The 16,676-nt window shown below is 45.2% G+C and overlaps 1 protein-coding gene across 7 annotated transcripts in view; it reads left to right on the forward strand.

The window, feature by feature from the left end:
- The window catches only part of ryr1b (ryanodine receptor 1b (skeletal)), an 82,266-nt gene that overhangs the window by 12,803 nt on the left and 52,787 nt on the right, over window positions 1-16,676 (forward strand). For all 7 annotated transcript variants that reach the window (XM_056611537.1, XM_056611542.1, XM_056611541.1 and 4 more), the window contains exons 11-33: window positions 445-566; window positions 1,310-1,496; window positions 1,959-2,094; window positions 2,336-2,431; window positions 2,776-2,894; window positions 3,688-3,821; window positions 4,075-4,316; window positions 5,159-5,351; window positions 6,080-6,296; window positions 6,570-6,674; window positions 7,435-7,538; window positions 7,913-7,996; window positions 8,298-8,457; window positions 8,853-9,000; window positions 9,515-9,720; window positions 10,218-10,392; window positions 10,787-10,995; window positions 11,785-12,134; window positions 12,962-13,097; window positions 14,032-14,192; window positions 14,401-14,563; window positions 14,987-15,073; window positions 15,784-16,010. In XM_056611537.1, coding sequence (XP_056467512.1) covers window positions 445-566; window positions 1,310-1,496; window positions 1,959-2,094; window positions 2,336-2,431; window positions 2,776-2,894; window positions 3,688-3,821; window positions 4,075-4,316; window positions 5,159-5,351; window positions 6,080-6,296; window positions 6,570-6,674; window positions 7,435-7,538; window positions 7,913-7,996; window positions 8,298-8,457; window positions 8,853-9,000; window positions 9,515-9,720; window positions 10,218-10,392; window positions 10,787-10,995; window positions 11,785-12,134; window positions 12,962-13,097; window positions 14,032-14,192; window positions 14,401-14,563; window positions 14,987-15,073; window positions 15,784-16,010 — 3,761 coding nt within the window. The remainder of the gene's footprint in view (window positions 1-444; window positions 567-1,309; window positions 1,497-1,958; window positions 2,095-2,335; window positions 2,432-2,775; window positions 2,895-3,687; window positions 3,822-4,074; window positions 4,317-5,158; window positions 5,352-6,079; window positions 6,297-6,569; window positions 6,675-7,434; window positions 7,539-7,912; window positions 7,997-8,297; window positions 8,458-8,852; window positions 9,001-9,514; window positions 9,721-10,217; window positions 10,393-10,786; window positions 10,996-11,784; window positions 12,135-12,961; window positions 13,098-14,031; window positions 14,193-14,400; window positions 14,564-14,986; window positions 15,074-15,783; window positions 16,011-16,676) is intronic.

A 16,676-nucleotide genomic window follows, 5' to 3' on the forward strand; every position in this document is an offset into this window, starting at 1 on the left:
CCTCCTCCTCCACCTTCCCCTCCTCCTCCCCCTCCTCCTCCCCCTCTCCTCCTTCTCCTCTCCTCTTCCTCCCCCCTCCTCCTTCTCCTCATCCTACTCCCTCTCCTCCTTCTCCTCTCCTCTTCCTACTCCTTCTCCTCTCCTCTTCCTACTCCCCCCCTCCTCCTTCCCCTCTCCTCTTCCTCCTCTCCTCTTCCCCTCCTCCTCCTTCTCCTCTCCTCATCCTACTCCCTCTCCTCCTTCTCCTCTCCTCATCCTACCCCCCCTCCTCCTTCTCCTCTCCTCTTCCTACTCCCCCCCCTCCTCCTTCTCCTCTCCTCTTCCTCCTCTCCTCACCCTCCTCCTCCTCTCCTCCTCTTTCTCCCTCTCAGTGACGCCTCCTTCCCTCCACTTCTCCTCGTCCCCCTCCTTCTCTCTAACCTCCTCCTGTGTGCTCCTCCTCAGACTATCCTGCACCAGGAAGGCCACATGGACGACGCTCTGACGGTCTCCCGCTCCCAGACAGAGGAATCTCAGGCCGCCCGCATGATCTTCAGCACCACGGGCCTCTTCAGACACTTCATCAAGTAGGTCCCGAGCCGCTGACCCCCGACCCTCACCACTGACCCTTCAGCACCCGGGGCCTCTTAAGACACTTCATCAAGTAGATCCTGAACCTCTGACCTCCGACCCAAACCCCTGACCCTACAACACCGCTGACCTCTTCGGATACTTTATTAAGTCTTTATTACCTCTAAACTCTGACCCTAACCCTAACACCAGACCCTAACTCCTAACCCTAAACTCTGACCCTAACCCATGATCTACAGCCTCACCGGTATCTCCAGTCACTTCATCAAATAGCTGACCCTAGTCTGAACACCTTACCTCCACCTCGTTGAATAAAGGTAGATTTGATTTAACCATAAATACTTGACCCTAGCTATTTGAATGCATACCCAAACGCAGCTATCCCTTCTCTTATTCCTTAATTAACCATCTCTCACGCATCATAGGAACAATCACCAAAAGTACTTGTATCGTATGATTCAAAGTACTTTCACTTTCAGTTTGTCTTGCTTTCTAACACCCAAGATTGCCTGACGTCATCAGACCAATGAGTCTGGAACATCTCAGTTCATTTTTGAATTCCAAGGGGCGCAATCAGCAGGCGCAGACCAGAGTCCCTCTGGGGGCAAACGAAACGTGGGACACATCAGCAACCGCCATGATGCCTCAACAGCGCTCCCATCGGGCGCTCCTCTGTGCGATCGTCGTATTGAACCAGCCCGATGTTAGATCCACTGTGAACCTCTCCCCCTCCCTCCAGGGGTTTGGACTCCCTGAAGGCGAAGAGCAAGGCCCCGGGCCCCGTCAACCTGCCCCTGGAGGGGGTGATCCTGTCCCTGCAGGACCTCATCTTCTACTTCCGACCCCCCGAGGAGGAACTGGAGCACGAGGAGAAGCAGACTGGGCTGCGCTCCCTCCGCAACCGACAGAACCTCTTCCAGGAGGAGGTGCCATTCGCTTCTTTAAACTATCCTCCATTAACCTTGCATTATCTATAAGTAATAATTAATCATCTAAGAATCAAGAATTTAGATTGTTTATGTATTCTCAGAATGTAGAATAGATAAACTTTCATTATACATAATCCATTATAATCTGTGATCTATAATAAAACATAATAAATGGTGCATAATCCGTTTTAGATAATACATAATCCGTTCTCAATTGGCCATTATCGATGTAACCATAATCCATAATAACGATAATCCACAATCCCTAATCCACAAACGATAATCCACAACGCATTGTACATTATACATATTTCAAACACCAATAATTCCCAATAATCCACAATAATCCATCCTATATTGATCTATTCTTACTCGACTCCTGGAGTTACGCAAAAAATCTCATCACATTCAGCACTCATACGTCCTTCACATGTTTATGTCATGATTCATGTCGTCCAGGGCATGATCACCATCGTGCTGGAGTGCATCGACCGCCTCAACATCTACAACACCGCCGCTGAGTTCTCGGAGTTCGCTGGCGAGGAGGCGGCTGAGTCCTGGAAGGAGATCGTCAACCTGCTCTACGAGCTGCTGGGTGGGTCCAATCAGAACTAACCTTATTGGTGCTCATTAGGATTCTGTTTATAGCTCTCGCTCCACCCAGGCTTCGAAGACACATTTCCTTTGCTCCCCTCTTGGTCGGAATAGTAATGCTTTCGAAAAACGTCCTCTGAAAGGTTGTTTAGCGGTGGGCAGCTATGAAGCAGGAGATATTACAGGTGATCCTGATTCCCTGTCTTTGTTGTCTCTTTGTCTTCATCGTTTCTCTTTCTCAGCCTCTCTGATCCGAGGGAACCGCTCCAACTGTGCTCTGTTCTGTGACAACTTGGACTGGTTGGTGAGCAAACTGGACAGACTGGAGGCGTCTTCAGGTAAGCACAGCTGAACAACACCTCTGAATAGCATGTATTCTTATTCCTTGAGGAGGAACTATGCAATGGTGAGAAAAGAATCTAGCCGCATTCTCAAATTCCTTACACGGTTTTGTTTAGGTTGTGAGGTCTCCAGGTTTTCCGGAGGTTCTATACTGTGTTCTGATGAGGTTGTGATGTCTCCAGGTGTTATATTGAGGTTGTGATGTCTCCCGGTGTCCTATTGAGGTTGTGATGTCTCCAGGTATTCTGGAGGTTCTGTACTGTGTTCTGATGAGGTTGTGATGTCTCCAGGTATTCTGGAGGTTCTGTACTGTGTTCTGATGAGGTTGTGATGTCTCCAGGTATTCTGGAGGTGCTGTATTGTGTTCTGATTGAAAGTCCTGAGGTTCTGAATATCATCCAGGAGAACCACATTAAGTCCATCATCTCCCTGCTGGACAAACATGGACGCAACCACAAGGTCAGGACAAACTGTAGACTTACAGTGGTTAGATAGTTGGTAGTTCCCAACCACAAGGTCAGGACAAACTGTAGACTTACAGTGGTTAGATAGTTGGTGGTTCCCAACCACAAGGTCAGGACAAACTGTAGACTTACAGTGGTTAGATAGTTGGTAGTTCCCAAACACAAGGTCAGGACAAACTGTAGACTTACAGTGGTTAGATAGTTGCTGGTTCCCGACCACATGGTCTGGACAAACTTTACTCTAAGAATAGTATGTTAGTCAGTGGTTCCTGACCACATGGTCAGGACATATCTCAATTAGTTACTCAGATGTTCGAACCTGTGGGTCGGACAGTACACTCGGTGTACACTCGTTCCTCAGAGATTGCAGACTAATAAGATATAGATATTTTTATGTTTAAAAGGTTTGAAAGGTCTGATAAAACATCATGTATATATAGGAGTAGAGCAGCGATAATACGATCTGTTGGTGGAAGCACGTGCACAAAGATAAAAGGTATCACAAAAATATTCAGACCTCCCATGTTTGGTAGCCACTGCAGTAGTATTTTATGATCTATTGTTGTTCATGGTCAACGTCAGAGAATTATACAATTAAATAGTGCTTTATTATTCCCAGATGGAAAATTCAGAGTGTTGCATGATTTAATCATCCAAACTACTATCAGGTTTGTTTGGTGAAGAACCCAAGAGGATACCAGGGAGTACAACTAGAGAGAGGCGAGCTATGATGATAGAAACGATGTGAAATAGTGGAGTGGAGCTGAGCTCTCTTCTGCCCCCTGCAGGTCCTGGATGTGCTGCGCTCTCTGTGTGTATGTAACGGTGTGGCCGTCAGATCCAATCAGAACCTCATCACTGAGAATCTACTTCCGGGTCGCGACCTTCTGCTACAGACCAACATTGTCAACTATGTGACCAGGTACTGAATTTGTAGACAGAGAAAACACTTCAGCCTTTAAAACAATCTGTTAGTATTGTTTGGGTAACAAAGGGTGTGCATGCCCTACGGTTATTAATTCATTAATTAATCCCACTACACAAAAACCTACACAAATATGGGTCAAAATAATATATAGAGGAATGTTTGTTGTTTTGGGCCAAAATTTCAGGAGAAATTCCCAGCAGATAATATTTAAATAAAAAAACCTTTTGTTTGTGGTTTCCGTTCTCAGTGTGAGGCCCAACATCTTCCTGGGGACGTGCGAGGGCTCCACACAGTACAAGAAGTGGTACTTTGAGATGATGGTGGACCAGGTGGAGCCCTTCGTCACAGCGCAGGCCAGCCACCTGAGGGTGGGCTGGGCGCTGACGGAGGGCTACAGCCCCTACCCCGGGGGGGGAGAGGGCTGGGGGGGCAACGGGGTGGGAGACGACCTGTACTCCTACGGCTTTGACGGGCTACACCTCTGGTCAGGTGAGCCGGGAGGACCTCATACTCATGGGGTTGGACGGAGGAAAGAGCAGGGCGGGGAACTATTGCTAATGCCGCTAAGGAGGAAGATTGACTTAGGCCTAATAAAATGTTTTGTTTGGTTCCGGTTTCCGACCAACCCTGTCATTTTATGTGCGACCCAAATTATTTTATGAGTTTTTTTAAAAAAATTTATGCAAACTATAATTACGTTTTGGTACAGCACCTCTTCATTCTGTACAAGGATGAGCGAATTTTCTCGTTTTCAAATTAAAACAACCTACCTATCATTCGCTGCCGCTGGAAAAAATAAAATAAAATAAATTCCCTACCTACCCATGACCTCAACTGACAACCAACAGGAACCACATTATTATTTTTTTAGGCTTTAGCATTAGTATATCTGGCTATTATATATTCTGGCCACCGTTGTACACTGTATTGTGTTGTGTTGTATTGTATTGTATTATAGTACTTAACTGTGTAGCAACTGCAGTAGCTGCTATCATGGCTGTAACACGGGGAATTGATTAGCCTAGCGATTGTTGTACTTAAACTTGGTTCTACTAACATCCTTTCTGTACCGACAGCGATATATTGATGCACTTCTTATGACAAATGTACTTATTGTAAGTCGCTTTGGATAAAAGCGTCTGCTAAATGCCCTAAATGTAAATGTAAATGTAATATCCTGGTCTTAATGGCGTACTTCCGCTGCTATTGCTGAGGGAGGGGGGTGATTTAGTACCAGCGGTGAATCCTCTCCCTAGAGGGACGTCCTTCTGTTTCAGTTGATGATGTCATCCACCAACTGCCATGTCCCCTGACTTCCTGTCTGTCCTCAGGCACCGTGCCGCGCCAGGTGGCCTCGCCCAATCAGCACGTGTTGGCGGCCGACGACGTGGTCAGCTGCTGTCTGGACCTGAGCGTGCCCAGTATCTCCTTCCGCATCAACGGACACCCGGTGCAGGGCATGTTTGAGAACTTCAACGTCGACGGCCTCTTCTTCCCGGTCATCAGCTTCTCCGCCGGCATCAAGTCAGTCCGCGGTTGTTTTTTTCCCCGCTTTTTTTTGTGGTAGTCATGGTGACTTGATTAAGGATTTAGCAAAGGATAACAAATCGATCTTTGAGGCGATTATGGTTGTTGACGGACTCAAGGAGGTTATTCTTTTTTTTATATATATAAATTGTTACATTTAAATGATATAGAATAATAGTATGATGTGTAAATAAAAACAGTCTAAATACTTTTTGAGAGAGTTTAAAAAAATATTTTTGGGGAAAATATGTTCCATATATTATGTTTGATAACTTGAGTTGTATAAGTTGCCACATTGACAGCTGTTTAAAGCCAATATCTTTTGCAGCATCCCAACATTAGATCCGTACACCATTGCAACCTTCAAGTCACAACTCAAAACTCACCTGTTCAAACTCGCACACAACGTCTAACTGATCACTGTTTTGATTGTTTGTTTGTTTTTTATTTTTTTTATTTTTTTATTTATTATGTTTATATATATATATATTTTTTTTCCACAATGTCTTGTTTTTTAAACAATTTATGATGACTATATGCTCTGTAAGGTGACATTGGGTGTCTTGAAAGGCGCCTCTAAATTAAATGTATTATTATTATTATTATAGATGTCTTAGCTAGATTTACGTTCTGTTCTGGTGTATTGATTAAACCCTTTCAAACTTTTTAATGTGACAACATAAACACTCATGTCGTGTTTTGCTTGGCTCGACCTCTCACCCTAGGGCTCGTTTCCTGTTGGGCGGTCGTCACGGTGACTTCAAATTCATGCCGCCGCCCGGATACGCCCCGTGCTACGAGGCCTTGCTGCCCAAGGACCGCATGCGCATCGAGCCCATCAAGGAGTACAAGCACGACTACAATGGTGTCCGAAACCTGCTGGGTCCCACCCAGTCGCTCACACACACCTCCTTCACCCCCTGTCCCGTGGACACCGTCCAGGTGAGGGGCCACGCCTCCTCTGAACGCTGCTCAGTTATTCAGCTTTTAGCCAAAGAGCCTTTAAAGGGTGTCTGAGGACAATCAGGGCATAAAATCCAAAATTGAACTCCAAAAGTGTTAGAGAACTTTATTCTAGAAATAACCCTTTCATTGTGGAAGTATCTAGACCTCACATGTGGGGGGTAACATAGGGAACCTTTAAAGTTGACAAAGGTTTTTGTCTCTCTTTATTCATTGACGTTGTGTGTGTGGGTTTGTGTGTTCGTGATTTAGATTGTGTTGCCGCCTAACCTGGAGCGGATCCGAGAGAAGCTGGCGGAGAACATCCATGAGCTGTGGGCTGTGACCCGCATCGAGCAAGGCTGGACGTACGCCTCTGTGAGTACACACGCATACACACATGCATACAAACACAGACAGACACACACACACACACACACACACACACACACACACACACACACACACACACACACACACACACACACACACACACACACACACACACACACACACACTGCCAAGGAGATAGCCACAGGTCCTGGGAGTTAAGCTTTGGTTGTAAAAATGCTCTGTTTTTGTTTTTCTTATCGTACAACAAGCCGGCTTTTCGATTTTTTGCTAAACACAGTATTGAATATGTATGAAGATTGTGCTTGAGTTCTTTAGAAAATATGGTGCCTAAGTCTCAAAATAAATACACAAGGGTTACCCTAACTATTTTGCTTGCCATGTCAGGTATCAACATAAGATTAACTGTACATTCACACCAAAAGCTGTAAAAGATGCAAAATCGCCAAATAGCTCAAAACGCAACACTGTCCAAAATATACACAGCTCATATCGCTCTTGCGTTTTCTCGCGTATGTTTACTGGGACCACCCACGCCGACGAGAGACATCTACATTCCGATTGGCTGGCGGTCATTTACAGCCGAAAGGATACTAGCTTATTTGCATAGAGTTGAGCTGTTTTCAACTCTCATTTACATCTTTACAGCTTTAAAGCTATCGCTCAAGCGTTTTATCGCTCCAATCGCTTTATCGCTCATGTCTAATAGAAAGTGAATTGGAGTTTATCGCTCAAAACACTTTACAGCTTTTGGTATGAACGCACAGTAATATCTCACTCCCTTCAGTTCCGAGATGACAACAAGAAGCTCCACCCCTGCTTGCTGGACTTCCACAGCCTCCCGGAGCCCGAAAGGAACTACAACCTGCAGATGTCTGCCGAGACCCTCAAGTGAGTGCAGGGGCTGGAACGAAAGGTTTTCTGTCTGACCTCAGGATAAATGAACCACAGTTTTTAGGGTAGGGTAGACTTCTATGACAATGTACTGCAGTCCGAAGACATCCAAACACAGATCAACGCTCTTTGCAAGATGTATATTATTGCAAGCATGCAGAGGCACGGTTGCATAAAAGTAGAATAATGAATTGACAGTGATCGTTTCTAGATTGCAAAATATCTGTAATAAATATCACCGTATTAATATTTCATGTCTTTCCGTCAAACTAACTCCATCCTGTTACTAGAGACTGTTGGGGTTTTCCCCCCAAAAATGGGAATCAAACCCAAGACCGCGTGGTGAAGGTATCTTGTGTTTTGTTGTGCAGGACTCTGCTGGCTCTGGGTTGCCATGTGGGGATGGGAGACGAGAAGGCAGAGGAGAACCTTAAGAAGATCAAGCTGCCCAAGACGTAAGTAAAAAAATAAATATTGTTTCCCTTTAATGTTCATGCGCTCCTCCTTTAAATTGTACCCAATTGTTGTGATTAATACTTTTAAATTTATTTTAATTGATATTCTGTATTTTTTATATTTCCATCTTTAACAGAACAATTGTTGCCCTCAGGATTATCTTAAATGTGTATTGTGGGGCGGATGGTCGTAGGTTCTGGGTTTGATGCCCAATGTCCACAGCGATCCTTGAACAAGATGCCCTAGCCCCTACCTGCTCTCTGATGAGTGAACTGCTGTGTATTTATCTGTCTTGTGTAGCTATGTGATGGTGAACGCATACAAGCCCGCCCCTTTGGACCTCAACCACGTCAAACTGACACCCAACCAGAACCAGCTGGTGGAGAAGCTGGCAGAGAACGGGCACAACGTTTGGGCCAGGGACCGAGTCCGACAGGGCTGGACCTACAGCATAGTACAGGTAAGGGTGTGGTGTTCTGTTTGGTCTTCTGAACGACATGTCCAGCTCTTTATCAAATGTATTTTCTTTGCAATTTTTTTTTTTTTTTAATTACATTTTAAAAGTGGAAATAAAAAGCTAATTCTGGTCTTCTTTTGACCCATTCAAATGCAATTAAATTATTCTGTGCTTCAATCACTCTATTAGCAAATCAGGAATGTCCAGTCTGAACAATCTGTCATGAACTATTGTTTGCTTTTCTTAATTTTGTTGTTGTGGTCGTTATACAGTATGTGTTCAATGTAAAAAAGAAAATAATACTCAATAGGTTGGTATATATTGATGGCAGCATATCTATATTTGAACCTGACCTCAACACATTAATTCTGTTCCGCTTGTGTTCCGCTCGCTCCCAGGACATCTTGAACAAGCGCAACCCTCGTCTGGTCCCGTACGTGCTATTGGACGAGAGAACTAAGAAGACCAATCGGGACAGCGTCAACAACGCTGTCCGCACTCTGATTGGTTACGGCTACAACATCGAGCCTCCAGATCAGGAAAGCAGTACGTACGCACACACCCCTAAATGACATATTATTATACAGAGAGATTCAATTAATTAATGCAATATGAATTATACTCCTACCAGTAATGCTTATAATCAGAAAATAGCAAATTTGATTGTACAGTAAATTGAGATCAATGTCTTGAGTAGGTAGGTGTTAAGGCATTTAAAGATGAGGAACGCCTACACGTAAGAAGTGATCACTGGTTCGAATCAAGAAGCCTTCAGCCGGGAGTGCAACACCTTAATCACTGTCTTAAAGGAAGCATAACGCCTAAACACGCTTAGTGGTAATCTTATCAGCTTGTAAACCTGTGAACTGACAATGATGCAAATCCTGATTGTGCTACCTATCGTATCCTTGCTATATCCATTTGAGCAATGTTTTTGTGTGTGTGTGTGTGTGTGTGTGTGTGTGTGTGTGTGTGTGTGTGTGTGTGTGTGTGTGTGTGTGTGTGTGTGTGTGTGTGTGTGTGTGTGTGTGTGTGTGTGTGTGTGTGTGTATGTGTGTAGCCGGCCACGGCCTGGAGAACATGCGCGGGGACAAGGTGCGTATCTTCCGTGCTGAGAAGTCCTACGCCATCACCCAGGGGAAGTGGTACTTTGAGTTTGAGGCGGTGACCACGGGGGAGATGCGGGTGGGCTGGGCCAGACCCAGCGTCCACGCAGACACCGAGCTGGGCGCCGACGAGCTGGCCTACGTGTTCAACGGCAACAAGGTGAGCCGTCCGCTCTCAGTCGCTTCTACTCTGCTTTCGAAACACACACTTAATCTGAATGTTTGCATGCTAAACAGCCTAGTCCGGGTAAGGCTGGAAAAAAACATGAAAAACGTTTTAACAAAAGATCCCAGATGTGGCATTTTGTGCCGGTTGACATGTTTAGATATCTTATTAGATCCAACATCAACATCGTCTCCCTGTCGGTCCATGTCTCCTTTTGAGCCATCGTATGTCAATGACATATTTAACCCTTCGTTAACACTTACATGGCCAAGTACATCGAATAATGTTCCAGTAACCTGGTTTTCTTAACCGTGTTACGTTAAGGGTTACACTTCATGTTACACTTCAGTTAATATGTCCACTGATCTGAATCTTGAACAAGTTTAAGATTGGTTTATTTGTGTGCATGCATGTAGACATACTGAATGTTTGAATTAGGCATCTGAACTGTTTTGAACTCTCTCTGCTCCTTTGACCTTTGACCTTCCCAGGCCCAGCGCTGGCACGTGGGTAACGAGCCGTTCGGTCGCCAATGGCTGTCGGGTGACGTGGTGGGCTGCATGATCGACCTGACAGACATGAACATCATGTTCACCCTCAACGGAGAGATGCTGATCAGCGACTCCGGATCCGAGATGGCCTTCAAGGACATTGAGATCGGAGAAGGTGTGGAAGACCTGGTCGAAATACTATGCTTAACATGTTACACTGTATTCATATTTTACAATAGATCAGCATTATCTCCAGGTCAGCATTTAACTGAGTAGGATTTTATTCTAGAGCAGCATGATTAGCACTTTACACTGGATTAGCACTCTACAGAGTGTACTATTCTAGGTACTGGGTTGCGAGCTGGGTTTTATAAGCTAATAGGTGTTTTTTAGCAGACTTGAGGTAGTGGCTATGTTGCTCTTTGCATAGGGGCTGGGTTGCTCATAGCCTCCATTGGCTGGTAGCTGGGTGGATAGTAACCATGCTGTTAGGAAGACGCTAGGATGCTAGCATCAAATGTTAGCTCAGAGCCATGTTGCTGGTGAGAGTTTGTGTTTCCATCCCCTAGGCTTCATCCCGGTGTGCACGCTCGGCCTGTCGCAGGTCGGCCGCATCAACCTCGGTCAGAACGTTAGCAGCCTGCGCTACTTCGCCATCTGCGGTCTGCAGGAGGGATTCGAACCCTTCGCCATCAACATGAAGCGAGACATTACCATGTGGTTCAGCAAGAGCCTGCCGCAGTTCGAACCCGTCCCCACCAGCCACAGCCACATTGAGGTAGCGCCACAACACAGCCATTGTTTTTTTGCAAGGGAAAATTATTTTTTTGCAAGAAAAGAAAGAAAGAATTCTCAAAACAAAAGTATTTTCTTCAAGTATAATTATTTACAATTTCAAACACAAATTATGTTAACTAAAAAATTCATGGACAACTAACACTGGGTTACTAACACTAAGTTTAGGTGGCCAACATTCTTGACTAGCAATAAATCCAACTGGAGAAGTATAACTTTATATTGACCTTTATATTGAATAAGTGGGGCTTGTTTACAGTCTCCCGGGACCCTACCGTATGGATATCAGCCGGGTCTTAATGGGGCCCTGACCCACATGTTTAGTACAACTGCCCTCATCATAGGGCTGGGCGATATTGCAAAAAATATTATCACGATTATTTTTTTGATATTGATCGATATCGATATTAATCACGATATATGATTTGATACTGCTGCAGCCTGAAGAAACTAGAGTGTTCATTAGTAAAACCATACTTTTTTGTTTATAACCATATTTGTGATAAGGGAACATTTAATCACATTTAAATATAAACATTTAACTTCCCAAACGTGTTTTATCTGCTTCCAACAGAACAATATAAGGTAGCTTGCCTTATAACCTATTGAAAATATATATATTTTTACTTTTTTTATTTGTATTTTTAATATCGAGCATTTATGTCTAATGCTTATCGTCGTAATCGACGTGAGTTTTATCGCGATTAATAATCGTAATCGAATTATTGCCCAGCCCTACCTCATCATAATCGTGATTGTGTCCTCGTTCAAGGTGTCCCGTGTGGACGGTACGGTGGACACCGCCCCCTGCCTGAAGATCAACCACAAGACGTTCGGCTCGCAGAACGCCAACACGGACATGCTGTTCATGCGCCTCAGCATGCCTGTGCAGTTCCACGAGGTCTTCAAGGTCACGGCGGGCACCACGCCTCTGACCCACGCGCTCACCATCCCCGAGGAGGAGGTGGGCGTGGTGAAGGAGCCCGACTCGGAGTTCGAGGTGCTGAAGAAGTCGGCGAGCCGCAAGGAGCAGGAGGAGGACAAGAAGGAGCCCTCGGTGGCCCGGGAGGTGACCTCGGAGAACGAGAAGGACACGCTGTCGGAGAAGGGCAAGAAGAAGGGGTGAGGGGGGCAGACAGCTGGGTGTGGGGTAGGGATCGACCGATACAGATTTTTTAGGGCCGATACGATACCGATACTATATATATATATATATATTTATTTTATTTTTTTTGCTCCCTCAATCATAAAAATTACACTGATAACAAATGTTACAAGTCTCAATTTAAAAAAAGGAACATTTATTGAACTTCAATATAAAAAACTATATTTAACAAATAGTAAAAACAGGTGAGGTAGAACAAGTAAAAAAAAAAAAAAAAAAAAATTGGCAAAAAAAATATCGGCGAAAATCGGCCGCGTATCGGCCGATACCGATACACGTAAAAACGCGAATATCGGCCGATAATATCGGCCGACCGATATATCGGTCGATCCCTAGTGTGGGGGGTGTCAAATGATGGTTTGGGAAAATACCCGGATCTGATTGTTTTGTGCTCGATGGTTGGTTGGTTACTGCTACTAGGAGGCCTGTAACGTGATGCCCATCCGCTGACCGGAAGAACACACAACTTTGACCGAAAATACATTTGAATTTGCCGTTTTATGTTGTGTGTGCCGTCCTATTCTCGATTTGGTGGTCATGATTCTCAGTTTTGGCATGAGGATTTCCTTCGTTCGCTGCCAAACAATTTTAAAACAATAAAAAAAAAACTGCCATCCACATTGTAAGCTTGTCCCAGATGATGCTCATTGACAAATCCAGATTCAAGCACAAAACTATTTTATTTAACTATATTATTTCAGAAGTAGTTTTACGTAAAAAAATATAATTATTGGTCAATTAATTACTAACTCCAATCCTGTTTTGTTTCTTCGTGGTCGTCTAGTTTCTTCGCCAAGACGAAGAAGGCTGCCATGACAACACTGTCTCCGCCCATGGCCCCGCCCACCGTCCCTCGTCTGATGGAGGACGTGGTGCCGGACGACCGTGACGACCCAGAGATCATCCTGAACACCACCACTGTGAGATCACAATCAGACCATCAGTCATTTGATTGCTAAATGTTGCCTCTTGAAATAAAAAAAATCATATATGTTTAGGATTCCTTACATAGATGACAGATGTTTCTGTCTTTAAGCGTCACATTCTCTCTTGCGCATTACTCAATACTACTATTCTCTAGTGATACTGTCATTCTCCACAATACTACTATTCTCTAGTGATATTGTCCCTCTCCTCAGTACTACTATTGTCTAGTGATACTGTCCCTCTCTTCAGTACTACTATTCTCTAGTGATATTGTCCCTCTCCTCAATACTACTATTCTCTAGTGATACTGTCATTCTCCACAATACTACTATTCTCTAGTGATATTGTCCCTCTCCTCAGTACTACTATTGTCTAGTGATACTGTCCCTCTCTTCAGTACTACTATTCTCTAGTGATATTGTCCCTCTCCTCAATACTACTATTCTCTAGTGATATTGTCCCTCTCCTCAGTACTACTATTCTCTAGTGATATTGTCCCTCTCTTCAGTACTACTATTCTCTAGTGATATTGTCCCTCTCCTCAATACTACTACTCTCTAGTGATATTGTCCCTCTCTTCAGTACTACTATTCTCTAGTGATATTGTCCCTCTCCTCAATACTACTATTCTCTAGTGATATGTATTGTCCCTCTCCTCAATACTAATATTCTCTAGTGATATTGTCCCTCTCTTCAGTACTACTATTCTCTAGTGATATGTATTGTCCCTCTCCTCAATACTAATATTCTCTAGTGATATTGTCCCTCTCTTCAATACTACTATTCTCTAGTGATACTGTCCCTCTCCTCAATACTACTATTCTCTAGTGATATTGTCCCTCTCCTCAATACTACTACTCTCTAGTGATATTGTCCCTCTCCTCAATACTACTATTCTCTAGTGATGTGTATTGTCCCTCCCCTCAGTACTACTACTCTCTGAGGATCTTCGCGGGCCAGGAACCCTCAGCCGTGTGGGTGGGTTGGGTGACCCCCGACTACCACATGTACGACCCTTCCTTCGACCTCACCAAGGTCCGCAACGTCACCATCACCGTGGGGGACGACCGGGGAAACATCCATGACAGGTCAGTGTTCATCGCTAATCTATACAATGTTTACCAACTACCAAGGGACTGGCCGTACAGAACCGATGTGGTTGACCTAATTGATTGATTCGCAAAGAAAGTGGATAAGAGGAGCATCATTAACGTAAACGATGTGACAGTTGACATCAATGCTCCAATACTGCACTATTTTTCGTAAGTTAAAGTATGTTGTGTGTATTTTTTGCAGTATGAAGCACAGTAACTGCTACATGGTGTGGGGAGGAGACCTGGTCAGTAATCAGCAGACGCGCTTCAGCCAGGAGGACATGGTCGTTGGCTGCCTGGTCGACCTGGCAACCGGCCTCATGACCTTCACAGCCAATGGGAAGGAGATAAACACCTTCTACCAGGTGTGTGTGTGTGTGTGTGTGTGTGTGTGTGTGTGTGTGTGTGTGTGTGTGTGTGTGTGTGTGTGTGTGTGTGTGTGTGTGTGTGTGTGTGTGTGTGTGTGTGTGTGTGTGTGTGTGTGTGTGTGTGTGTGTGTGTGTGTGGTTCAGGTAATGGTAATGTGTGTGTGTGTGTGTGTGTGTGTGTGGTTCAGGTAACGGTAATGTGTACGTGTGTGTGTGTGTGTGTGTGTGGTTCAGGTAATGGTAATGTGTGTGTGTGCGTGTGTGTATGTGTGTGTTTGTGTGTGTATGTGTGTGTTTCAGGTCATGGTAATGTGTGCGTGTGCGCGCTTGTCTACACAGCATCTAGCAGCCGCAGACTGAGGGCACATGGAGGAACTGTAGTGATGTGACGCGTTGATGTAACGTGATGTTGCCTTTCAGGTGGAGCCCAACACCAAGCTGTTCCCAGCGGTCTTTGTGCAGCCGTCCAGTCAGAACATGGTCCAGGTGGAGCTGGGGAAGCTCAAGGTGAGAAGCTCACCTGCAGCCCACGAATAGAGTGATCCACTTCATTGAACAATCAACTATCATTGAGATGACAGACAGCCGGGTATACGGTGTATGTGACCTCGCCCTAGATTAAAACGAGTCAGTCGGACGTGGTACAGGCAGGTGTTGTGATCGACAATCAGTCCCTCCAGAAAAACGTGATTATGCGATCGCATAATTCAACGCATAATCAACCGAAGTCCGCATATTCATGCGGGGGCCGCATTTTTTCCAATATGGCGCACTTTCAACGCATAAATTGCCGATTTCCGCTCAAAATATGCGGGGCTTGCATGATTTCACAATCCCCGCATTTTTGTTGCAAAAAAAGTCACATATATCTTAGCAGAAAGTTGAAAAATGTTGCGTTTACTTCACACAAGAGCAGCCATTTCCTCCTGTTGCCATGGGAACGTTATGAAGTGACGTAATTACGCGACTTGAAACGTCATCAAAAAGCTGCATTTTTCGCAAGTTCCCGCAATTTGTGCAAGTTCCCGCAATTTCATCGCATAAAATTGCATAAATATGCCGCATGTTTCGTCGCATTTTTTAAGAAAACGTGCAGCATTATCAAGGATTTTTGGCCTTTCGCATTTTTCTGGAGGGACTGGACAATGATTTGAAAACAGTTTAAACAAAACGCTAACCTGCTGTACTCCTCGACCGCCATCCCTCCTCCCTCCCAGAACATCATGCCCATCTCGGCGGCCATGTTCCGCAGCGAGCGCATGAACCCGGTGCCCCAGTGTCCCCCTCGGCTGGACGTCCAGATGTTGACCCCCGTGATCTGGAGCCGCATGCCCAACCACTTCCTGAACCCCCGGGTGGGGCGGATCAGCGAGCGCCTGGGCTGGGTGGTGGAGTGTGTGGAGCCCCTCATCATGATGGCCCTGCACATCCCCGAGGAGAACCGGTGGGTCACACGCCAGAACCCAGACCAGGAGCTGGTACCAGACCAGACCCTGTTACCAGAACCCAGACCCGGTACCAGACTAGGAACTGGTACCAAACCAGACCCTGTTACCAGAACCCAGACCCGGTACCAGACTAGGAACTGGTACCAAACCAGACCCTGTTACCAGAACCCAGACCCGGTACCAGGACAGTAGCTGGTACCAGACCCGACCCGGTACCAGACTAGGAACTGGTACCAGACCAGAGAGAACCTGATTATCAGAACTAGTACCTGGGAGACCAATACCGACCATACTGGTATCCGTGTCATCTTTCTAACTCTCTCTTATACTCTTTCTACATTTCATCTTGAACTAGTTTGAAATGTAGAACGATCTTTCTAATTGTTGAATCTAGTCCTGCTTCATCTGAAAGAATCTATAGTTCTTCCTGCTTTCACTCACTCCCCCTCTGCCTCATCGACCATGTTCTCTCTCCCGTCTCTCCCATGGGTCGGCTTAGCTCAGGAGGTAGAGCAGTAGTCTTGTAACCGACAGGTTGCTAGTTCGATCCCCGGCTCCTCCCAGCTGAGTGTTGATGCGTCCCTCAGCAAGACACAACTGCTCCTGACGAGCTGGCTGTCGCCTTGCATGGTTGACTCTGCAGTCGGTGTGTCAATGTGTGT

The sequence above is a fragment of the Gadus chalcogrammus genome, chromosome 16 (assembly GCF_026213295.1).
Source record: "Gadus chalcogrammus isolate NIFS_2021 chromosome 16, NIFS_Gcha_1.0, whole genome shotgun sequence".
NCBI classification, from domain to species: domain Eukaryota; kingdom Metazoa; phylum Chordata; class Actinopteri; order Gadiformes; family Gadidae; genus Gadus; species Gadus chalcogrammus.